Source organism: Mesoplodon mirus, assembly GCF_964341445.2.
Source record: "Mesoplodon mirus genome assembly, chromosome: 1".
Classification (NCBI taxonomy): domain Eukaryota; kingdom Metazoa; phylum Chordata; class Mammalia; order Artiodactyla; family Ziphiidae; genus Mesoplodon; species Mesoplodon mirus.
In genome coordinates, this window is record NC_138976.1 from 82517914 (window position 1) to 82543555 (window position 25642).

Here is a 25642-nt window from a genome sequence, read left to right on the forward strand (position 1 = left end):
TTCTTCCCAAAATGATTTGAACGTTTACATTTTTAATGTTTGTTAAAGTTTTTTTTTTTCTCAAGATAAAGAGTCTTTCTCTGACCTGTTTTCACATGCTAAAATGGGGGAAATGACCATCAAGTATGATGCTTCTCAATCAACAATTGCCCTCTGTGGGGGATGGTATTTCAGAAATTCTTGGAAAAAATAAAGTTTGAAAAGTCATATCTAGACTTTTACACTAAAAAAAAAAAATAATCCTCTTAGGTTTTTTTTTTTTTTTTTTGGCCATACGCGGCCTCTCACTGTTGTGGCCTCTCCTGTTGCGGAGCACAGGCTCCGGACGCGCAGGCTCAGCGGCCATGGCTCACGGGCCCAGCCGCTCCACGGCATGTGGGATCTTCCCAGACCGGGGCACGAACCCACGTCCCCTGCATCGGCAGGCAGACTCTCAACCACTGCACCATCAGGGAAGCCCAATCCTCTTGTTTTGATAACACAAATTACATCTATCTAAGCTTGCAAAAATCAGAGCCAGAAAAAAGCAGAAAAAAGTTTGTGGTAATACTTGCTGTTGCTTACCTATTTTCTCCTCCTTCCTTAGTAAAAGCTTTTTCTTCCCCGTGGCAACATCCCCAGACAATGAAACACAATGAGCTCAAACCTCTCAGAACGCCTCTTCCCAGCCTCTCTTTCAGTGAGAAGTGGCCATGGAGGCAGTTCTGGCTGTTGGGGTCACTGCTGGGTGACTCTGGAAGGCCTGCGGCTGGCTGTGCGTCCTCTACCCAACTTCCTGCCTTTATAATTGACACTGTGCTGGCAGTTTCTGCTGCCTTCCTGTGACCTCCTGGGGTAGCTCCACAGCCAAGGATGAAAGACCCTGGCTTTTCCATAACACTTTCAAGTTGCTAAATATCAGAAAAACAGGTCTTCAATATGTAATATTGGGGACTTACCCTAAAAAGTTATTTATAGTTTATCTGAAATTCAAATTTAACTGTATGCCCTCTAATTTTCTTTTTGTTTTTTTCCCCCCTAAATCTGACAACTCTAACCCTAACCCTAACTCTAACTCTAACCCATAATTCTTGGTTATGTAAAAATAATAAACCCCAATAAGCTACTATTAGTCAAATAACATGTTGCTTGCATGTGAACTCATTCCTGACATAGTAGTAATTTATAACAAGTACCCAACATTTATTGTGTTCATTATGTGCCAGACACTGTGCTAGTTAGCAGGGGTGTGTTTGTAATTAAGTCACAGAGGTAGGTCCTGCCTTCAAGCAGCTTGCAGTCTAGCTGGAGAGACAGCCACTAAATGAGTGATTCTGTAAGCAGCAGCATAACTACAATTGTGATTAACGCTTTGAAGGAAAAGTAGAACTTTGAGAGCACCTATGAGGGTGGGGCAAGGAGGAGGGAATCCTCTGAGAAGCAGCATCTTCTGAGAGAGGAGGAGGAGTTAGCAGACTAATTGGAGGGAAGGGTTGCAGAAGTTTGCTCTAAGTATCTCGGGAGCAGCACGTGAGCCCGCTGTGAAGCAGGAAGGGTCCTGGTAAGTTTGAAGAGAGGAGGTCCCAATGGCTGAACAGCAGTGCGTCGAGTGACTGGAAATGAGGGTAGAGAGGCACTCATAAACTAGATCAGGGAGTGTCTTGGGGGCCATATGAAGGATTGGGAACTTTATCCTTACTCTCCACTAAACCCACACTAAGCACTGTTGATATCCCCTTCTTATAGAGAGGAAGTATAGACTTTCAATGGCTTGATCAAAGACATATAGCTATTAAAAGGAAGAACTGTAATTTGAGCCCAGATTTTTTTTTTTTTCAGTGTGTGTGACCAAAAAACCCCCTAGTCATCCCTGAGTGTAAGCTAGTTACAAATTTCTAAGTTCTGAGTGCTGATCAGATGAGTCTGTAGAGAATGTTTAAAGTTAATGTAAGAATATATTTTATATTTGTAAGGACTGAGAGGGTGTGAGCAATCTATCTACTATTAATAAATAACAAGTTGATCACTAATTTAAATTCCAGCATTGAATGAGGCCTCAAAAAAATGATACGATTATACAGATCTCCTATTGTGTTTTTCAATGAAAGCTCCCCTGTATTACTTATCACTGAAGTAACTAACTTATTTCTGCTATTTTAGACCAATGGTTTGACAAAAACAAAATAAAACATGCACATAAAAAACCTTATTTGTAACAAAGTCTCAACATAAGTGACACAAATGATTCAGTGGCTTCAGACACATATAAAAAACAGTAACAGCGGCAACAAGGACAAAACACAAAAAAGGGCTTCCCTGGTGGCGCAGTGGTTGAGAGTCCGCCTGCCGATGCAGGGGACACGGGTTCATGTCCCGGTCCGGGAGGATCCCACATGCGCAGAGAGGCTGGGCCCGTGAGCCATGGCTGCTGGGCCTGCGCGTCCGGAGCCTGTGCTCCGCAACAGGAGAGGCCACAACAGTGAGAGGCCCGCGTACCGCAAACAAAACAAAACAAAACAAACAAACACAAAAAAGATACTGTTGCAAATTGTTGATTTATTCAATATGATTACCAATATGACTACTCCTGGTAATCCCATTATTTGTAGGAGGTGGGCATTGGTATGGGATGGTAACCAATATTTTTAAAAAATTAAAAATAGAAAAATATCAAGAGTACATTGTATGTGAGGTAAATATTTTATAATTCTTGATATGATACATGCAACACATATAGATACATACACACAAACACACACATCAATAGATTACATATATACTGGATTGTGATCTATATCTTATTCCTTACTCCGGGTCCCATTCAGAAGAGTTTGACAATCACTGGTCTAGAGAAACTGACTCACTCTTTGGGGGCTATGCTATATCTTGCACTTCCTGGAGTGAGAACAAAGTTAAGGTAAATTCCTGTCCATTGTCATGGATAACTACTTACTTTTCCATGTGTTAAGGAAATCATGTGTGAAGAACAAACAGAGAAACAAATAAACAAAACAACAGGCTGTCATCGTACTGAAGTACACATTGTATCTTGGTTAACGTTCTTGCATAGATTCCTTTGAATTTCCTAATTCACTCCAGGAAGGATTCAGTGCATTCCAACTTTACGCTGTCACTTGCAAACCTGGGGAATAATTATAAATAGAAAAGAAATTAATGGAGAATTCCAATTGTCATTTCACACTAACATCTAAGGATGTTAAGATTACAGGGATTCTGGGGCAAGAAATGGTGGTTTTCTGTAAAGAACTAAATAGAGTCCAAGTCTCATTCATTTAATCCTTGTGTTAAATTTAAGCCTATTTTCAGCTATCAGATATCTAATATGATTTGCAATTGGTATAATAATCCTTGACTTCAAGGAATGAAATAATTTGAGAACTAGAAGAATAACACAAAAGGTGGCTGGTACAGTAGAATTCTTGTTTTGGAATGTTATCCTTGGTTCGAGGAAAGAAGTATTCTTACCTTCAATCTTTATTTTTTTAATATTTTTTATTTTTTTAAAGTAAGGAAGCCTTGCTGAATACTTAGTGACTTTGGCTTAGAAACTCAGTGATAAGCCTACCGCATTCTTATTACACATCTCATGCTGGAAAAGCACACCTATTTTAGGATACTATTTAATCTTTGAAGCATGTAAAATATAAAAATGATGATACTCTTTGACCAAGCAAGTGCTACTTCTGAAAAATCTTAATATAATTCAAGAAGAAGAAAACCAGTAATCTGTGCAGATATTTTTATCGCATGTTATTTGCCAATGTAAAAAGCTTTCTAACAACACAAAATATCCAACAATTGGGAAATGGTTCAATAATTTTATTAATTTGGATATTATACTATATAATTATACTGCTATTACTTTATAACTGGAAACTATTTTAAATTCAATATAGAAAAATATCCCAAATTCATTTTATTAAATTTTTATTTTACAATGTTTGTTCCTTTGATTTGACATCTTTCTTCCATAGCAAGATGTCACTGTCAGGTCTTATAATTTACTTTTAACGAACAAAACAGAACTCAGCCTTGAATCCTTCAACTGGGAGAACTATTTAGTTTTATTCAGTTTCATTACATAATGGACTCTATAAAGCTTATTAAATATTAAACACTAATTTAAAAACAAAAGTAAGCATGGCAATTAACTATGTAAACCATGTAACCATATAAAAGACTGATGTGAATAGCAAAAACGTTGGATATGTACTTATCAAAATGTTAACAGTGATGATTGGTGGGAATATAGGTGATTATTTTCTCCCTAAAAGATTAAAATTAAAAAAAAATTATTATGTTTTTATAATGAGATGAAAACATACATTTTATTTAAAGGGAGTTTGAATGTTCCTGGTAGCTAGAGCTGCCTTGTCATAGGGAGAATAGGTAATGATTAAATTTTGCCTCAAAGTCTGGATTTAAATAAGGATTAAACATATTACTTTATAAACTTACTCTCCTGGGTTATTTGTTTCATTACTAATTAAATTCAATCTTTGTTGTTTGCCTTTCATTATTATTACTTAATCACAATTATGATTCTATATGCTTAGAATAGAAAATTAGTTAAAGAGTTTATGAGATGCTATCAAAACCTTGAGGTGTAGTCGACTGAAACATTTGAAAGGTCTCCTGGCTAGCTCAGACCCATACTGAGGGTTAAACCAGGCTATGCTGAGGATCCCTCCAGGCTGGCTTTGGCAGGTACTGTGGTTGGAAGAACTGGGAAATGTGATGTATTATATAAATAATGCAGTAACTTATTTACGCAGCTGGAAAAAATGAACATAGATCTTGGAGGTAGGAAAAGCTGATCTTCTTTGGATTTTACGTCTTTTCTAACATTTTGCTATTACTTTTTTCTTTTTAAGCTTTATGCAATATCTTGAACACAAGCAAGATAGCCTTACAAAGGAATACTTCCTTACAAACCTCTAGGATGTAGGCAAGGAAAGAGGAGGGTGTCACACACATGGAAATGTACTTTGCTGTGGGCTTTCAGCCCATCAAAACATGCCAGCTATTCTTGGGCCTTGGACCAGATGGCACAAACTGGCACTTGGTATAGAATTAGGTGCAATTTTCCTGAGCTACACGATCAAGGCTCCTTCATTTTTTATTTTTTTATTTTTTATTTTATTTATTTATTTATATATATTTTTTGCGGTACGCGGGCCTCTCACTGCTGTGGCCTCTCCCGTTGTGGAGCACAGGCTCTGGACGCGCAGGCTCAGCGGCCATGGCTCACGGGCCTAGCCACTCCGCGGCATGTGGGTTCTTCCCAGACCGGGGCACGAACCCGTGTCCCCTGCATTGGCAGGCAGATTCTCAACCACTGCGCCACCAGGGAAGCCCCCTCCTTCATTTTTTAAATAAATAAATTTATTTAGTTAGTTAGTTGCGGCGAGTGGGGGCTACTCTTCATTGCAGTGCATGGGCTTCTCATTGCGGTGGCTTCTCTTGTTGTGCAGCACAGGCCCTAGGCACGCGGGCTTCAGCAGTTGTGGCACGAGGGCTCTAGACCGCAGGCTCAGTTGCGGCTCAGGGGCTTAGTTGCGGCTCAGGGGCTTAGTTGCTCCGCGGCATGTGGGATCTTCCCAGACCAGGGGTCGAACCCATGACCCCTGCATTGGCAGGCGGATTCTTAACCACTGTGCTATCAGGTAAGTCCCAAGGCTCCTTTACTTTTATCAGCAGGTGGATCATAAGGGCAAACTTCAGTGTATCCACTTATGCTGGCGCCTGAGCTTCATTATGGGAGGCCTATCAGAGTAACAGATGGCAGAGGTGAGCAGGCATACCTGAGCAGGCAAGGATTTTTTTTTTTAAACATCTTTATTGGAGTATAATTGCTTTACAGTGGTGTGTTAGTTTCTGCTTTATAACAAAGTGAATCAGCTCCTGGCAAGGATTTTAAGTTCCACTTAAAGGAAGAAATTTTAATATGGTCCTGAAATTTCTTTAAATAGGTTCATGTCTACATGAAGGGCTGATCCTGAAATTGGGAGTGTGTCAGGATCAATGAGCTGCCTGGCTGGGCTTAGACTGCTAGTCAGATAGGAATTTACTGAGGGCATAGGAAATCTAATTCTTTTTTTTTTTTTTTTTTTCTTTTTGCGGTATGCGGGCCTCTCACTGTTGTGGCCTCCCCCATTGTGGAGCACAGGCCCCGGACGCGCAGGCCCAGCGGCCATGGCTCACGGGCCCAGCCGCTCCGCGGCATATGGGATCCTCCCAGACCGGGGCACGAACCCGTATCCCCTGCATCGGCAGGCGGACTCTCAACCACTGCGCCACCAGGGAGGCCCCCGGGAAATCTAATTCTTATTGAGAGATTTTGAGATTTGGACTGGGGGATTTGTTTCTCACCAAAAGAGCATGTAATATTCTTCACTGCCAAAGTGACTCATACTGTCATCTCTTGAGCCAGCTGATGACTGCATTTTGTATGTTAGCCATGAAAACCCTTTTAGTTCAAACAGTTCCAATGAAACAGCTAGATCTATAGTTTTGTTTCCCCAGCACACTTTGTCATCCTTCTTCTTCTGGTTTCTACCTCCTGCCCTGCTTTCCCTTGGGGAATTTCTCCCCTTAAGTCAGGAGGTCTTACGAGGGGTACTCAATTACAAGATGAGTACATGATCCAGTCCTAGCCATTCAGAATAAACCATCTCCCCAGGCATAGTGACTGGTTTAGCAAAAGTCATGTGACCCAAGCAGGACCAATCAAAATCTTTCCTGGGACTTTTCTGCTGGGCTAAAATGGAAAACTGCTTTAAAAAATGTCCAAAATAAAGAATTTTAAACACATGCAAAACTAGTGAGAATAATATATAGACCCCCTGTACTCAACACCCAGCTTCAACATTTATCAACTCACAGACAATCTTGAAAAAGAATAAACTGTCTTTTTACTGGGGCTGTTGGACCTAGGAGGATGGTGTTGCCAAAAGACATCATATCTGTCAGTGGAGAGAGACTGACTTCAAAATATACCCAAACAGAAAATGAAATTGAGGCAAAACCATGAGGACCCCATTTGAGCTCCTTAATACAGCTGAGCCTGAAGCCACTGCCACTCTTGTACTTTCTTTCTGCTTAAGCCAGATTTAGGATTTCTGTCACTTGCAAAATGTATCGTCTGATATGAAAACCTTGAAGAAACACTCAGTAAGTAATTTTTAAAATTTTTTGTTTATTTTGGGAAATAGAATTTATGAAAAATCTTTAGGAGGAATAAATGAGAAAGGGAACTTTATACATATTAAAAGATCACCAGCATTTTAACTTCACTAGGCTCAAAGGATAATTTCAGTCCTATTGAAATAACAGCCATCTACTAAAAATTTTAAACTAAATAACATAAATATCATTAAGAGATATAACAAAGGGTGAATATTTTCACCCTTAAAAAGAAACTCACAAAGTAATCAAGTCCCTAAACCCATTCAGAGTGTCTGATTCTGTACTATCTTCAAAGCAATGCATGAATAGATACGATCACTCCTACATTAGCTGTCCGGTATACCATTCTTGGGTATGTAATGAACTATTTCTCCTGGCTGCTCCTTCACAATCCACTTTGATTGGACAATACTTACACTTTTGCTTTGCTAGTTCTTGTATTAGGTCTTCATACACTTGTGAAAAGAGGTCCTCTTCAGATTTTGTTCCATCTAGGTAAACTGAGAAGGGGAAAAGAGAGCAGTTTAAATGCTAACAGGCTTATTAATACAGGATGCTTACTCTGGCACTTGGCATCTCTTGAGAACACCAATAGGTTTAACCAAAGAACCCAGGAACATAACTTAAAAAGAAATTAATAGCCATTAAAGAGAGAAATATATCACAGCCAGGTACAACGGGTAAGAAATTGTGACTTATTGCAGAGAAAATTCAAACTAGCTGATGTGAAAATTAAAAAAGAAAGAAACAGAGTTAAGTGGCACTGTGCATATGGCACTTTAGGAGCACTGAAGAGGTCCCTTCTCAAAACAATCATTTATGGAATTCCCTGGCAGTCCACTGGTTAGGACTCCAGGTTCAATCCTGGTCCGGGAACTAAGCTCCCACAAGCTGCACAGCATGGCAAAAAAAAAAAAAAAAAAAAAAGGAAAGAAAGAAAGAAAGAAAAAGAAATCACTTAAGGGAGTAGTTCTTGAACTTACTTATACATCAGGATCACCTGTGAAGCTTCTTAAACCATGGAGGGGTCTGAGTTCACATGTGTACTGAATCTGAATTCTCCAGGCCCATGAGATATATATTTTTAACAAAACTGGCATAGTCAGTTTGGGATAAAAAGTAGAAGTTATGTAGGTTAAAGGAAAGAAAGGGCCTTCTAGTCAGAAAACTGCAGAGGTAGGGAGGTAGGAGGAACTTCGTCTGTTAAGGAAAAGATGCTCAGTTTGGAAAGGCTAGAATGTGGGGAGGCAGGAACAGTATAGAGATGAGATTTTAGAGCTGTGCCTTAGTCTTTAGTGGCCTTGAGGTCTGGCTGTTTGGATTTTATACTGAAGGGCTGGAGAATCTTTGAACGTATTTAAGCAAGGTAGGAGCATGGTTGGATTTGCATTTTAGATGGAGAGAGAGAGGGGTAGTAAGAAGACATCCCTGCAACCAATGGTCCATGTTGGAAGTGGTGTGGCCAGAATGTCACGAGAGGCTCTGTGGATGGGGAAGAGGGGTTGAACTGGACTGAAGAAGGGACCATAATAGCCGCCAGATCATGGGAAGGCCCTGTGTGCTTTCTGTAGCTACCAAAGAGGCCACAAGGCTTCTCACAATATGCGCAACGCCTTTTATTCTGAAAAGATACATCAGTTTTGATTGCTCTACCCCATCCAAAACCCTTCTCTCTCCAGCCTCCTGCATCTTCTCCATGTGGTACTCTATATTCCAAGGATCCGTTCTTGGCCCAGGCCCATAGATCCAGCTATTTATTTCTAAATCACTGCTTTAAGTCCCTCAGGCATCTCAGCTTCATTACGTGCAAAACAGACTCGCATTCCTCCTTGCAAATCTGAGACTCCTTCACTTTTTCCTGTTTTCTGAAATAACGCCTGCCAATTCCTGAGCTGTTGTCCTTGCCACCTCAATTGCCTGCACCCTCCATGTCTATCCTATCACGCAGTTCTTCTGAGTACATATGTCCAATATTGCACCCTCTACATCTACCCTTCACAGAGCCAGAGGGATCTTACTAAAACAAAAATTTTATATCTACCATATCCTTGTATAAATCCTCCTGTAGAGGGCGTCCCACTTTCCTTAGGATAATGACCTAAGTCCTTAACTGGTCTATGGCCTTGCAGGGTTTGGACCCTTCCTGTATCAGCAACATCACCTCTTGCCTTGGCTTTCTCTACCACAACCTTCCTTCTGGTGCCCCCTGGTCTCTTCATGCACCATACCCACCATCTGGGGTGACCTTCTATCTCCCCAAGTTACCTCCCTTTGTCTAGTTAAATCTATCATCTGGTTTAAATATGGCTTCCTCAAGGAAGCCTCCCCGGATTGCTGAGACTTGGGCGGTCCCCCTGAAGCTCAGTGTCACAGTACTCAGCACAGCTAAAAGGGATAATCTTGTGCATCATCCATTTAACATCCATTTTCCTGATAGAATGCTGGTTCATAAGAGTAGAAACTGAGTCTGACTTATTTCCCTTGATATCACCAGGGCAGTGCCTTGTACATGGAAGGCATTCAATCAATATTTGCTGAATGAATGACCATCTAGAAGTTGACAAACTTTCACAAGAGCCATAGAGAGAGAAACAGAAGGCAGGAGAGCCAGTATGGAAAAGGGGGAGCCCAGAGTGTTCTAGCTTAAAGTGTCCTTTTATAATCTAATACATGAGAAAAATGCCTTCTAAAGTCCTTTCTTTTGTGTACTTTGAGGCAATGACAAGTAAAAAGACTTCAGTGGAGGGAAAAAAAGGCACTTACCGATTTCCCATGAGATGTTCTCCATTTCTTTTCTGTGCTTTAGATACATGGGCCACACGTGGCCCTCAAAGTACCCTGGGGTGTCTGGAGGCTCGTAGATCCTTGTACTATCAAAATACGTAGGAAACTTTACGTTGACATAAACACAATTGATAAAGTAAAATAATGGTCAGGACAACGGGGAAATCACTCAGAGACTGAGTCTAAACAGGATTAAGACTACACTTTTTAGACTCAATGCCAGTTACAAAGACAACACCCAATGGATTTAGTCCCCTGATCTAAAAAATGAACTCTGTAATTCACTCACTACCATTCATATTATTTTCCCCCCTCTAGTGATTTATAAAAGAATTGAGAGACAAATATTAATGTAAATAATGAAAGAGATACTGATATGTTGTAGTAAGCTTTAAACTAATCGGTGTTCTCTGTGGCTGTAGCAGAATACAGGCCCCCTAATTTAAAACCAAAATCAACATGGGATTGCTTCATATGAAGATTTAGGAAAGATGAGCCAAAGAGCTTGTTGTACAAGAGCCTTTTCTTAGAAAAGTAATTTGCATTACTCCATGTGGGTGACCATTTATGGAAAAAGGTCTTGCTCTTTGTATGAAGAATTGAGGCTACTCTTGCTTGAAAAATGACATATACACATTGCTCAATAATGCTGTTTCCTTGTTTTTCCTAAAGTTTGTCTTTTGAATTACAATCCACAAAGGCAATTTCAAAACTTACCTCCTCCTCTTCTTACATTCTTCATAAGGAATGGTCAGAAAATAGCTTCTATTCCATATAGTGTCAAGGGGCCTAAATTAACAGCATATTTAGTGCACAAAATTTTTTCCCCATTCATTCAGAGTCAATATTAGAGTGGGGAATGCTTACTTATAATTATAGAGAAGGAAACCTTCGATAATTAAGATGGGAATTTCCTCAGTGTTTCCCTTGTCTCTTGATGCCAGAGGGTGTGCTGCGCTTTCCATCCAGCAGGAAATGGCGGACATCATTTCCTCCATGTTAAGTGCTTCAAGCACTTCAAACAAACACACAAAAATATGAAATCAATACAACAAAAGTTTTACGCTGTGGCTTTTTATGATGAGTATAGCCAGTGGTCTATAAATATATAAAATAACACTATTTTATTTACCCTTCAAAACACCTAATTAAGGACTTTCCTGGTGGTCCAGTGGTTAAGACTCTGCCTTCCAATGCAGGGGACACGGGTTCGATCCCTGGTCTGGGAACTAAGATCCCACATGCTGTGGGGCAACTGAGTCTGAGCACTCTAGAGCCTGCGCACCACAACCAGAGAGCTCACGGGCCACAACTACTGAGTCCGCATGCTCTAACTAGAGAGGAGCCCGCATGCCACAACTAGAGAGAAGCCCACACACCACAATGCAGAGCCTGTGCACCACAACTAAGAGCCTGTGTGCCGCAGCTAAGACTAAAAAAACACCTAATTAACAAATATTTTAGACAAAAAATATAAACTCTAATATTGATAAAGTGGTATGCTTGATATATTTTCATTCTGGAAAATTTTATTTATCTATTTATTTATTTTTGGCTGCATTGGGTCTTTGTTGCTGCACGTGGGCATTCTCTAGTTGCTGCAAGCGGGACTACTCTGTTGCAGTGCGTGGGCATCTCATCGCAGTGGCTTCTGTTGTTGCGGAGCACGGGCTCTAGGCGTGCGGGCTTCAGTAGTTGTGGCTCTTGGGCTCTAGAGCGCAGGCTCAGTAGTTGTGGCGCACAGGCTTAGTTGCTCTGCAGCATGTGGGATCTTCCCGGACCAGGGCTCAAACCTGTGTCCCCTGCATTGGCAGGCGGATTCCTAACCACTGTGCCACCAGGAAACTCCTGGAAAATTTTAAACATATACAAAAGTAGAGCATAGAGTACAATGAACTCCCATGTCCCCATTACCAGCTTTGACAATTATAAACTCATTGCTTTATTTATAACTTCTATTCCCCCTTGACTATATAAAAGTTTAACATTTTTGGATGACAAAATATTTATGAATTAGTTTGAAAGATATGACACACTGGTGAAAATACCTGCAATGTATTTGGCAAAGAATGGATATCTTTAATATATAAAGAGCTCTTACAGATAAATAAGAGGAGGAAAATCATTAAAATAATTTACAAAGGATACAAGTATGTCACATTCAAATTCTAAAATGTGCATACTTTTAGAGTTTACAGTTGTTAATGCTAGAAAAGTACCCTATAACAGTGATTCTCAAAGCATGCTATCTACACTAGCAGCATCAGCAGCATCTGAGAACTTATTAGAAATGCAAATTCTCAGCCCCACTCCAGAATGACTGAACTGAGCCATCTGGTCTTAAAGGTTTTTTAGTGGAAGGTTTTTAAATTATGAATTAATTCATTTAAAAGATATAGAGCTATTAAGATTTTCTCTTTTTTTCTGGTGTTTGTTTTGGTTAATTTGCATTTGGTAAGACTGTCAATTTCATTTAAGTTTTCAAATTTATTTGCATAAAATTCTTCATAATATCATCTTTTTTTTTTTTTTTGCGGTACGCAGGCTTCTCACTGTTGTGGCCTCTCCCGTTGCGGAGCACAGGCTCCGGACGCGCAGGCTCAGCGGCCATGGCTCACGGGCCCAGCTGCTCCATGGCATGTGGGATCTTCCCGGACCTGGGCACGAACCCGTGTCCCCTGCATCGGCAGGCGGACTCTCAACCACTGCGCCACCAGGGAAGCCCTATCCTCATCTTTTAATGTTTGTAGGATTTGTAGTGATATTAACCTTTTTGGTTTTGATATATGTAATTTGTGCCTTCTCTATTTTTTTAATTGATCAGTCTTGTTTAATTTTTTTGAGGATCACTCAGATTCTTCAATCTGTAGGTTTATGTCTTATGCCAAATTTGAGATGTTTTACATCATTACTTATTTGAATACTTTTTCAGCACCACACTCCTCCTCTCCTTCTGAGCTTCCAATGATATAAATGTTAGATCTTTCATTATTGTCCCACATTTCTGTTCTTTTTTTTTTTTTTGGCTGCTTTGTGTCTTCATTGCTGCACGAGGGCTTTCTCTGGTTGCAGCGAGTGGGGGCTACTATTTGTTGTGGTACACAGGATTCTTATTGTGGTAGCTTCTCTTGTTGCAGAGCACAGGCTCTAGGCACATGGGCTTCAGTAGTTGCAGCACGCAGGCTCAGTAGTTGCGGCATGCAGGCCCTAGAGAACGTGGGCTTCAGTAGTTGTGGTACATGGGCTCAGTAGTTGCAGTGTGAGGGTTCAAGGGCATGTGGGCTTCAGTAGTTGTGACGTGTGGGCTCAATAGTTGTGGTTCACAGGCTCTAGAGAGCAGGCTCAGTAGTTGTGGTGCACGGACTTAGCTGCTCTGTGGCATGTGGGACCTTCCTAGACCAGGGATTGAATCCTTGTAACCTGCACTGGCAGGTGGTTCTTAACCACTGCACCACCAGGGAAGTCCCTCTGTTCATTTCATTTCAGTCTACTTTCTCTTGCTTGTTCAGATTGAATAATTTCTATTGTTCTGTCTTGAAGTTCACTGATTCTTTCCTCTGTCATATTTATACTGCTGTTACACCCATCCAGTGAGTTTTAAAATTTCAATTATTGTATCAGTTTTCAGTTCTAAAATTTCTGTTTGGTTCTCTTTCACATCTTCTCTTTCTTTGTTGAGGCTTTCTAATTTTTTACTTGATTCAAGAATGGTCACAAATGCTCACTGAAGCCTTTTTATGAATACTGCTTTAAAATCCTTGTCAGAATTCCAGCATCTGTGTCATCACAGTATTAGTGTCTAATTGTCTTTTCTAATTCAAGTTGAAAGTTGCCTGGTTCTTAATATGACAAATGATTTTTAGTCTCATCCTGGAAATTTTGGGTATCATGCTATGTGGCTCTGGATCCTATTTAATCTTTTTTTTTGCAGGCAGTGTTCCTGTTTAGGTGTAGTGTGCAGGTCCAGGTGGGGTGGATGTTCAGCTGCCTGCTGGGCCTCACCAATACTGAGGTGGGGGGTGACGGTGGGGGGAAAAGAGGAAAGCATGCGGGTGTGGCTTCATTACAGCTCAGTGAGGATAGAAGTTCAGCTCTCAAGTGGGTCCTGCTGAGAGTAGTTGACACTGCCTGGTTAAGGAAAGTGGAGTGCCAACTAGCACCACCTCACACTGCCTTATTCGGTCTCTTTGCTGCCAGGTAGGTGTGGAAGTTCAGCTCCGTTCGGCACCACTGATATGATCCCTATGACGATGTGGAAAGCCAACTCACCATACCTTGCTGGTGCTGATGGGTCCAAAAGTCTATCCCTCCACTGGGCCCTGCTAACACCATGATGGGAAGTTGGTTTTTTCCTTTTGTTTGCCTACAGTAAGGTGGATATTATCAAAATAATTTTCTATTCTGTTAGGCCACCCTTTTTCTAGTCCTTTGACTATAGGGAACAGGTTTCTTGGGAATTTTGGGTTGTACCTATTGATGGTTCCATGTTGTACACTTCTCCATCACCAGTCACCCCCTTCCAGATATATGACACAGATAAAAAACAAAAAACAAACAGGAAACTCACAGCTATGTCATTCCTCAAGATCCAAAGTCCCCAGTCAGTCTTCTCTCTTCATCTTTCAGAGTCTTTCCTTTTTGTTGTATTCCATCCATGGTTTTTAGTTATAAGAGGGAGGAATAGCAAGGAATGGGGCCAAGCCATCTTGGCTGGAACCAGAAGTACCATCAGTTTTAATGTATTTCCACTATCATTCAGTTAAAAATATTTTCTAATTTTCATTGTGATTTATTCTGTGACCCATGGGATATACAGAAGTGTTTTGCTTCAGATAAAATGTGATAATGTCTGGAATTTGCTTCAAAATAATATAGAAGGAGCAGGTGGGTGAGGGTATAGATGAAATATAATTGGCCAAGAGTTCATCATTTTAAAATCAGGATGGTGAATTCATGAGAGTTCATTATACTTTTCTGTCTTTCTTTGTATATATTTAAAATTTTGCATAAGAAAAAGTTTTTAAGAATCAGACAAAAGGTACTGATTAATTTTCAAACACTTGGGAATTTACTATTTACTCTTTTGCTATTGATTTCTAATTCAGTTCTCTGTGATTAGAAGATATCTCTATATTACTTCAATACCTTGAAATGTATTAGGACTTGTTCCATGTCCTTGTGTATGCCTTCCATTTTGGTTAACGTTCCATGCGTTCTTGAGGAAAAAAATGTGTATTCTGCTGTTGTTGGGTACATGTTCTATATATGTTAGTTTGGTCAAGTTTGTTGTGTTGTTCAAATCTGTTAGACTCACAATTTTTGTCAGTTTGTTCCATAAGTTACTGAGAAAATTGTATTAAGGTCTCCCACAATACTTATAGATTTGTCTATTTGTCCACTTAGTTTTGTCAGTTTTTGCTTAATGTATTTTGAGGTCATTATTATTAAGTGCATACAAATTTTAGACTGTTTTATATTCCAGTTGAATTGATTCACTGAGCTCTCTTTATCTCTAGTAATACTCTTTGCTTTAAATTTTACTTTGTCTAAAATAAACACATGGGACCTAATGAAACTTAAAAGCTTTTGCACAGCAAAGGAAACCATAAACAAGACCAAAAGACAACCCTCAGAATGGGAGAAAATATTTGCAAATGAAGCAACTGACAAAGGATTAATCTCCAAAATTTATAAGCAGCTCATGCAGCTCAATAACAAAAAAACAAACAACCCAATCCAAAAATGGGCAGAAGACCTAAATAGACATTTCTCCACAGAAGATATACAGACTGCCAACAAACACATGAAAGGATGCTCAACATCTTTACTCATTAGAGAAATGCAAATCAAAACTACAATGAGATATCATCTCACACCAGTCAGAATGGCCATCATCAAAAAATCTAGAAACAATAAATGCTGGAGAGGGTGTGGAAAAAAGGGAACACTCTTGCACTGCTGGTGGGAATGTGAATTGGTACAGCCGCTATGGAGAACGGTATGGAGGTTCCTTAAAAAACTACAAATAGAACTACCATATGACCCAGCAATCCCACTACTGGGCATATACTCTGAGAAAACCATAATTCAAAAAGAGACATGTACCAAAATGTTCATAGCAGCCCTATTTACAATAGCCCGGAGATGGAAACAACCTAAGTGTCCATCATTGGATGAATGGATAAAGAAGATGTGGCACATATATACAATGGAATATTACTCAGCCATAAAAAGAAATGAAATTGAGCTATTTGTAATGAGGTGGATAGACCTAGAGTCTGTCATACAGAGTGAAGTAAGTCAGAAAGAGAAAGACAAATACTGTATGCTAACACATATATATGGAATTTAAGAAAAAAAAATGTCATGAAGAACATAGGGGTAAGACAGGAATAAAGACACAGACCTACTAGAGAATGGACTTGAGGATATGGGGAGGGGGAAGGGTAAGCTGTGACAAAGTGAGAGAGCGTCATGGACATATATACACTACCAAACGTAAGGTAGATAGCTAGTGGGAAGCAGCCGCATAGCACAGGGAGATCAGCTCGGTGCTTTGTGACCGCCTGGAGGGGTGGGATAGGGAGGGTGGGAGGGAGACGCAAAAGGGAGGGGATATGGAAACATATGTATATGTATAACTGATTAAATTTGTTATAAAGCAAAAAAAATAAAAAATAAAAAAAAATTTTACTTTGTCTGATATTAGTACAGTTATACTAATTTTCTTTCAGTAGATATTTGCATGGTATATCTTGTTCTAGCCTTTTAATATTTACTTTTCTATATCCTAATGCTTAAATATATCTCTTATAAGGAGCTTATAGTTGGCTTTTTAAAAAAATCCAGTCTGACAACTTTTGAGTATTTCATTTTAGTTAATTTAACTTTATATAGCTACTGATGTTTGATTTAAGCTATCATTTTACTATCATCTTCTATTTTTTTTTTTTTTTTTTTTTTTTTGCTGTACGCGGGCCTCTCACTGTTGTGGCCTCTCCCGTTGCGGAGCACAGGCTCCGGACGCACAGGCTTAGCGGCCATGGCTCACGGGCCCAGCCGCTCCGCGGCATATGGGATCCTCCCAGACCGGGGCACGAACCCGTATCCCCTGCATCGGCAGGCGGACTCTCAACCACTGCGCCACCAGGGAGGCCCTCATCTTCTATTTTTCCACCATCCTTTGATATTTTAGTTCTGATTTTTACTTCTTTTGCATTTATCAGCTATATATATATATATATATATATATATATATATTTTTTTTTTTTTTTTTTTTTTTTTTTGCGGTACATGGGCCTCACTGTTGTGGCCTCTCCCATTGCAGAGCACAGGCTCCGGATGCACAGGCTCAGTGGCCATGGCTCACAGGCCCAGCCGCTCCACGGCATGTGGGATCTTCCCGGACCGGGGCATGAACCCGTGTCCCCTGCATCGGCAGGCGGACTCTCAACCACTGCGCCACCAGGGAAACCCCTATCAGCTATATTTTAATGATTCTACCTACTTATAAATGTGATAGCTATATACTTTATTACTATTGTTATTGTTTTAAAAAATATTTATTTATTTGCGGCAGGCGTGCTCCTTAGTTGTGGCAGGTGAGCTCCTTAGTTGTGGCGTGCAAACTCTTAGTTGAGGCATGCATGTGGGATCTATTTCCCTGAGCAGGGAACGAACCTGGGCCCCCTGCGCTGGGAGTGCGGGGTCTTAACCATTGTGCCACCAGGGAAGTACTGATAGCTATATACTTTAAAACTATTGTTTTGGTAGTTATCACAAAGATTTCAACATTACCTTGACTTACCTTAAATTTGTACATTTACCTAAAAGTGCAGATTTCTCCTTAAGATAGATTCCTGGAAGTGGGACACCTGAACACATGGCATGAATATTTTACCATCTTTGGGACATGTGCTCAACCTCCTTTCCAGAAAAGGTTGTACCAATTTATATTCCCATCTATAAGTTTTTGTTTTATTGGGCCTATGCCATTACTAATTATTAATCTTTTAAAAATCTGTTGGGCTTCCCTGGTGGCGCAGTGGTTGAGAGCCCGCCTGCCAATGCAGGGGACACGGGTTTGTGCCCCAGTCCAGGAGGATCCCACATGCTGCGGAGCAGCTGGGCCCATGAGCCATGGCCACTGAGCCTGCGCGTCCAGAGCCTGTGCTCCACAACGGGAGAGGCCACAGTAGTGAGAGGCCCGCGTACCGCAAAAAACAAAAAAATCTGTTTATTAGGTAAGTGAGGAAAAAATAAGTTATAGTTCTTTGACTACTTTTCTTTTTTAAATTAAAAAAAAAAATTGGCCACACTGTGCAGTATGTGGGATCTTAGTTCCCCAACCAGGGATCAAACCTGGGCCCTTGCAGTGAAAGCACCAAGTCCTAATCGCTGGACCGCCAGAGAATTTCCTTGACTACTTTTGAGGTTGACTTTTTTTTTTTTTTTGGTGGTGGTATGCGGGCCTCTTACTGTTGTGGCCTCTCCCATTGCGGAGCACAGGCTCCGGACGCGCAGGCCCAGCGGCCATGGCTCACGGGCCCAGCCGCTCCGCAGCATGTGGGATCCTCCTGGACTGGGGCACGAACCCGTGTCCCCCGCATTGGCAGGCGGACTCGCAACCATTGCACCACCAGGGAAGCCTGAGGTTGACTTTTTATTGTACATTTATTAATCATATAACCTTTTGCTTCTGTGAATAATTATTCACATCATTGGACATTTTTCAATTGGGATATTAGTGTTTTTCTTATCAGTTTGTAAGAACTTATTTAGATTAGGAACAATTTTTCGTCAATCGTTGAAAACAGTTTTTCCTTGTTTAGCTCTTACTTTGTAATAATCTTCCTTAATAATCTTTAGAAAAGGGGGAGAGAAGAAAAAAATATCTTGGCTGCAGCTCAAGACACAAGAATAGATGGCCAGTCAAGGATTTTGCCTCCCTTAAAACTATCATGTTTCTGTAAAAACTGATTACACAACATTCTTCCTCCAAGGTTATCAAAGTTAAAAATAAAGAACAAATTTTATGGCTCTTTAAGAGATCTCTCTCTATTGCTAGTTTGCGTAAGCACTCATGATCATCTTGTTAATTATAAATGTTGATAAGACCATTAAATATAGTTTACTAGTATGACATTCCTTTACAGGCCTATATAGATGTTTTTCTGATGGACTTTACTCCGCTGGCTTCAAAGCAGTGTTAGACTGGGCAAGAGGGTAAAGTGAATCCACCTAAAAAATATTCACTATTCTTTTGAGCAGTGAAAAGACTCAGTACCTTGGTCACTGAGAGAGTAAGCTCAGAAGATAGATAGCCCTAAAGTTCACTACAAGCAAGAGGAGTAGACTAACAGAGACCCACCTTACCCCACCTTCAAAAGAAAAATTCATTTTCCAATGTTTTCAGTTTTAACTGTAAAAGTAGGGAAAAGGTTTCATTTATTTAAATAGCTGAACATAAATCAGAAACCCTTACAAAAGCATGCTAAAGTACAGCAACATAATTTAAACTTATTTTGAGACTCTATTCAGAGATAGCAAAGTTATTTGGGTTTGAAAAAGGAAACAAACATTATTGCATAATGTTTTGTAAGCTCATCTACTTACCATCATACTGAAGAAATCCATTTTCATCTGTCTCTATCTCAGACTTTGGCTGGAAAAATAATAAAGTACCCATAAAAACTGTGCAGTGCAGAAATAATACAATCATAGAATGAAGAGTTGATAAACCTTTATTTTAACAAATGCTTTGGATGGTGAGGATAAATAAAATAAAAGATTAGCTCCCATAAGTGTGCCATCTAGTGGAGAACTAACACTACTGCATTGAGCCTCCCTTCACTACAAAAGCACAATCACTCAGCAAACGCTTTTGGATGTAATTCAATTAACTTTGCTACTATGACTTCTTTTGGTTAAATAAGTTATCTGAGAAGTTTTATAGATACCTTGAAGAAATTATCCTGAGATATGATACTGCAGTTTGGAAGGCGTTTCTGCAAATTCTTAGCCAGTGTTGTCTTCCCACCATTTGTCACACTGAACAGCAACAAAAAAAGAAAACAAAGAAGAAAATACCAAGAAGGAAGATGCATTAAAAGAACATAAAACATTTAAAATTGATCTTAGAAAATGGATATTTAAAACAATATGTAATACCTAAGAAAAAATTATTTCTTTCATAGATAGGACTTTGTTGGCAAAAATCATAGGCTCAAGCAGGTCTGATGCAACAAATGATAAGAAATAAGCTGGAAAGGATGGAGCAGAAAGGTAACTAATATTGGGCAAGTGAACTGCGTAATACTAAGACTTAAATTACAGCTATTGCATTGGAAGCAAAAGAATTTTTTGTCTATGCTGAAACATTCACAAGGTTCACATGCCACACAGAGAATATGAGTAGCACACTTTAGTGCAAGTATATAAAACTGCACGTGATCACTGTGATTTTGTTTCAATGCACAGTGAAGAAAAATGGAGGAGTGGCTTATTACAAGCCCACCTATCATGACTTTTCATCTCCTTTGGAATGCCTCCTTTTCCCCAATCTCTCTCCACTTTGGCGCTGGTTGGGAGGTCCATTGTAGCTTATCACATCCTGTCAGTTACTTGTCCCCTCTGGCTGGACTGTGACATCAAGGAGAATGGCGACCCTCACAAACTCCTCTGTGTATGTATCTAGTTTTCCAGTACCCAGAACCACGCATAGTTGGCGGGGAAGCACTTCTCCAGTCAGTCACCCAAAGAGTTTTTAAAACCTGGGGCTTATGTACTTCCAAAGAGTCTATGGACAGATTCTGGGTCTTTGTGAACTTGAAAGATATTATATCTTTATTTTCAATAAATTCTAACAGAATTTTGGTATTCCCTTTAATTAAAATATAAGTCACAAGCAACAGTATTATTAATAGTACCTGTGGCTTTTTCACCAACAGAAATCACAGACAGGTATTTTCATATCATGTTGCACTTGGGGCAGACATCTTGAAGTACCATTGACACTCTATTACTTGAAATTTACAGCAGCTTTTAGACTCACCACAGGACACCATTATTTAGTGAGTTAACAAAGAAGCATGTGTATCATAATGCTACAAATTTGCTTTTAAAAATATTTTTATAACTATATTATTATCATAACTGGTTTCCTTTGTATTTCTGTATTTTATTTTGTGCATTTAAAACCACTACTCGGAAAAAGCAAGACTTCATCATACCACCAAATGTCTACAGCACAAAAAACTTCTGACTGCACATGAATTGTGCTTATTCCGAGGTAAGATGAATTGCAGTATGTTTATAATCTAGAAAGGGGAAAGGAACTAATACTTATTCATCAAAATTGTTTATTGGATATAATTCAATTATTAGCTAAATATCTTACACCTACAAAAGTATTAATAGAAGAAACTTGATTCACACTTTTTTATGTTTTTTTTTTTTTACTGTTTAACCTTAGATCACACAATTGGGTAGGATATGGGCAATCTCCTTAAAAATGGAAAAGTGGGTGGGTATTACCCTATGCATTGAGAAAATACTGTTATGAGAATTTTTTTCCCCCTTTACCGAAAATGTCTGTAATCCATGTTGAATGCCCATAGTTCGATTATTGAATTTTGGTTTAAAATACATAGTAAACAGGGATAACTTTATTACAGTATGAGCAACCTGGCTAGAAAATGTATCATTTTCTAGACTTACCTCTTTAGTTAAGATCATGCAATTGAACCAACAGTAATTAGATCCCTTCTCACTGACTTAGCTAGAGCCAATGAGAAATAAGCACCCCATTTTTGTAGACTTGGTAGAGATGGACCAGCTAGAAGGCAGTCCAGGTCAGAAAGATGAGGGAGGGGTAAAAGTATGTAACAAGTCTGAGACTAGGACCTGTAACTAGACTGTAACCATCCAGGTCAGGTGACACCTTAAGACTCAACCCTTCTCCTTCAGCATGCTCATACCCACCATGCAACAGCAGGCTCACAGCTTCATGCATGTGCTCTCCAACCCTGGGGCCAGAGTGTCCAGACAGGAGCATGTTCTATCCTGGGGTCTAGGGAAGGAAATGGGGGACTCCTTGGGCCCACTTGCTCCTTTGTTCATAACACCCAAATAAATGCACAACTTCTAGTCCATTTGTTTTTTATGTGACAGGTGAAAAGAGAGGTCACTGTATTTGGAACATGGCATTTGGGAAGGGAGAAGTTAAAAAGGCTGTCTGTAATTACTCCAACAAGTGGAGAATCCATTCTGCAATCCATTCGCCCAAGGTAAATAATAATTTTCCCAATGTCCAGTTGAGGAAACTAAGGATTGAAAAGCTGTATTCTCATAAAACTTGCTCAAGGTAACAACTAGCAAGTAATGGAGATGAGATACAAAGTCCAACTCTAACACCCATGGAGTTTACATTTTTTAACATTAAGGAACTTTGCGAGAATCTGATGAAAGTTATAAAATCTTTCCCCAGAAAAATGAACATCTTCACGCATGCATTAAGTTTTCAGGAGGTTCATGGATGCCACTTGAATCCTCCAGAACCTTTACTATTCCTTGCAGTCTCAACTGAATATTTAGTTCATAGGGCAGCAAGTGGTAAGTACATGAGAGAGATACGGCACAGTGAGTTTGGAGGAAGGAAGGCAGGAACTGCAGCTGAGTCTGGCAGGGGCTTTGCAGAAGCAGCAGCACTAAAATGAAATCCTGGCACTTGCTGAGGAAGAGACAGTGAAGAGAGGCTTTCTGGGGAAGTTATGGAACCAAATGCACGTGGCACGAAAGCATGACACAGGTTTCTAGACAGAGGGCATCATACTGGAATATTGAGATGAGGGGAATTTATTCACACACGTGCAGAATAGAAGTCGGATTGGATTCTGTAGTGGACCTGGTAGTGGCCTCCCCAGGTTCCACCCCTGTTTTCAAGGTCTGGTTGGGATTGACCCCGCTTTCAACTCCAGAGCAGGGCCCCAATGGCCTAAACCAATCAAGGCAATCCCCTCACTTTTACCACAGTAACTGTGGCTATGTGACCCAGGTGGTCCTGTCAAAGACCCTCGACCTAGGGGAAGCAAAGCACTTTTTTCCCCCTAGTGACAGGCTAAGAAGAAGCATGAGGTCCCAGGAGCTGCTAGTAGTCCCTTGCGACCAAAAAATGGAGCCAAAAGGAGGAAGACACAGAGAAGAGGCAGAGAGAAATGGAGTCTTTGGTGACACCACTAAGCTCCTGTTTCAAATCCTTCCTGTACCCTGCCTATCTGCCCACCCCTGAAGCTAATACATTTTATTATTTTTGGATGGTCCTCATATATCAGGAAATTTAGACTGCATTTTAAATAACTGGGAACCACTGAATATTGTTCATCAGGTGAGAGAAAATTTAAAAATTCTGTATGAAGATTAAACTGGTAGAGGTATGCAGGGAAGCTTGAGGAGGAGATTGGAATTAGGGAATGAGGGCTTGAACTAGGATGGTGGCAGTGAGTGTGGAAAGGAAAGGATGAATGAGAAGCAACGCAGAGAAAAACTGAACTTGGTTCTGATTAGATGGGAGCAAGTCAAGGCAGAGTTCTGGCATTTAATTCATTCAGTGTTACTTCTAATTGATTACTTACTGTAGCTATGTAATGCAATAATATGATGATCTCCCCCAAATTATAAACTTTCAATTTCAATAGTCTTAAATATTTCATTAACTATACTACACATAATGTGAAAGGACTCAGAAGAAAGACGAACATAATACACTAGCAAAGTGTATTTAAGTTGCTGTTGTCTTATTTGAATGCCCACTTCTTGGTACCATGGGTAGGGTGACCATAAAATTTAGGACACTTCTGAGAGGGAGAGGGGTGAATGATTAATAATCATGCCAGGGAAATAAGGACTACCTCAAGATGAAAAGTATGGGGAAAAGGGGTAGAGGTGAGGTGATTCCTTATTCCACATGTCCAAAGCTGGGCATAACGGGGAAGAAATGATAGATTTTCTCCTATGTCACACTGGAGGAGCAGCCATATGGAGAACGATAAATCGCCCTAAACCAACATAGCATCTGATCAGGACTTGCCTCTGGTGTCAGCTTTAGAAAACAAACAGTAAAGCAGGTAAACTTTGTGTACTGACTCCCCTGTTTCTGTTTATAGGAAACTCGCCCATCTCCTGTTGGCATTTATATAGCCAATGCTCCACTGTTTTAAATTCAAATGTACTGTTCTCTTTTCTGGGACTCAGGAATCCTTCTCACTGCTTCTCCTTCCCCCACCACACCCACATGGAAACACCCTTTGGACATCCTAAGTATCTCGATCAGCTGTTTGTAGCAAAATTACTCACCCACCGATTCCAATGACAAATGTTTTCATAATTAGCTTTGAAAATCACGTCTTCCTAAAAAAAAAAAAAATCAAAGGCACATCACTTAGGTGTCTAAAGAGATGAGTCCTAACTTACAAGGGCCAGCTGAGGGGGAAAGATGTCAGTGATCTTTGGGTTACCCCCCTAGGATTATCCACATTCTGTGGGAAAGCTTCACACTATACTGGCTTCTCTCTGCCACAGTCTCCAGCTACGTGCCAACAGCCGACAGTGCTCAGGGCCTGTAAGCAAGTCAAGTGAACTAAAGGGGCCCCCACGGCCAAGCATACATCCTTGAGGATCTGTTTTCAAGGGCATGGAAGGTTGCTGAGCCACAAGGAACACTACAGAGTTTCATGCTCCCCTCAGGCAGGTGGCCTGTCACCTGCATGACTCAGCCCAGGGATGACCCATTACCCCCAAGGCAGAGAAGTGGCAGAGATGGCTTCTCTCTCCTTCTGAAATGAGGAGACAGTCACTGCTGGCCAGAGGCAAGAGGAAGTGAATTCTCTTTAAGTATGCTATTTCCTCACCCTAGGGCCAGGGTAGACAAACTTTCAAAAATAAGCCAGTTAGTAAATCTTTGAGGCTTTACGGGCCAAGAGACAAAATCAAGATTATTATGTAGGTATTTATATAATAAGAGAGAAAACATTTCCACAAACTTTCTGATGGAGGTCAAAACATAATAATAATTCAGTACAATTTTTTTTTCCGTAATTCATGTCTACAAATGAGAAGAATAGAATTCCTTTTCTATTGGGATAACATTTCCCTTATTGGATATCAGAGTGAGTGTTCCCTACTACAAAATGGACTGCAGGTGTTCAGGCAGAGGGCCAGGTTTTATTTTTTAAAATTTTTTATTGAAAAAAATTTCTTTTAATATATATTTATTTATTATGTGGTTGCGCCAGGTCTTAGTTGTGGCATGCGGGCTCCTTAGTTGTGGCATGCATGTGGGATCTAGTTCCCTGACCAGGGATCTAACTCAGGCCCCCTGCATTGGGGGTGCAGTCTTTTTTTTTTTTTAACATATTTATTGGAATATAATTGCCTTACGATGGTGTGTTTTTGCTTTATAATAAAGTGAATCAGCTATACATATACATACATCCCCATATCTCCTCCCTCTTGTGTCTCCCTCCCATCCTCTGTATCCCACCCCTCTAGGTGGTCACAAAGCACCGAGCTGATCTCCCTGTGCTATGTGGCTGCTTCCCACTAGCTAGCTATTTAACATTTGGTAGTATATATAAGTCCATGACACTCTATCACATCATCCCAGCTTACCCTT

At 40.2% G+C, this 25642-nt stretch overlaps 1 protein-coding gene across 1 annotated transcript in view; it reads right to left on the bottom strand.

Annotated features, from left to right (window-relative positions):
- Window positions 1-2515: 2515 nt before the first annotated feature.
- The window catches only part of NMRK1 (nicotinamide riboside kinase 1), a 41864-nt gene continuing 18737 nt past the window's right edge, over window positions 2516-25642 (bottom strand). The window contains exons 2-9 of the mRNA XM_082615504.1: window positions 24325-24378; window positions 19932-20022; window positions 19588-19636; window positions 10840-10987; window positions 10690-10761; window positions 9952-10058; window positions 7605-7688; window positions 2516-3121 (exon numbers count right to left, since the gene is read on the bottom strand). Coding sequence (XP_082471630.1) covers window positions 3102-3121; window positions 7605-7688; window positions 9952-10058; window positions 10690-10761; window positions 10840-10987; window positions 19588-19636; window positions 19932-20022; window positions 24325-24353 — 600 coding nt within the window. The 5' untranslated portion in view covers window positions 24354-24378 and the 3' untranslated portion in view covers window positions 2516-3101. The remainder of the gene's footprint in view (window positions 3122-7604; window positions 7689-9951; window positions 10059-10689; window positions 10762-10839; window positions 10988-19587; window positions 19637-19931; window positions 20023-24324; window positions 24379-25642) is intronic.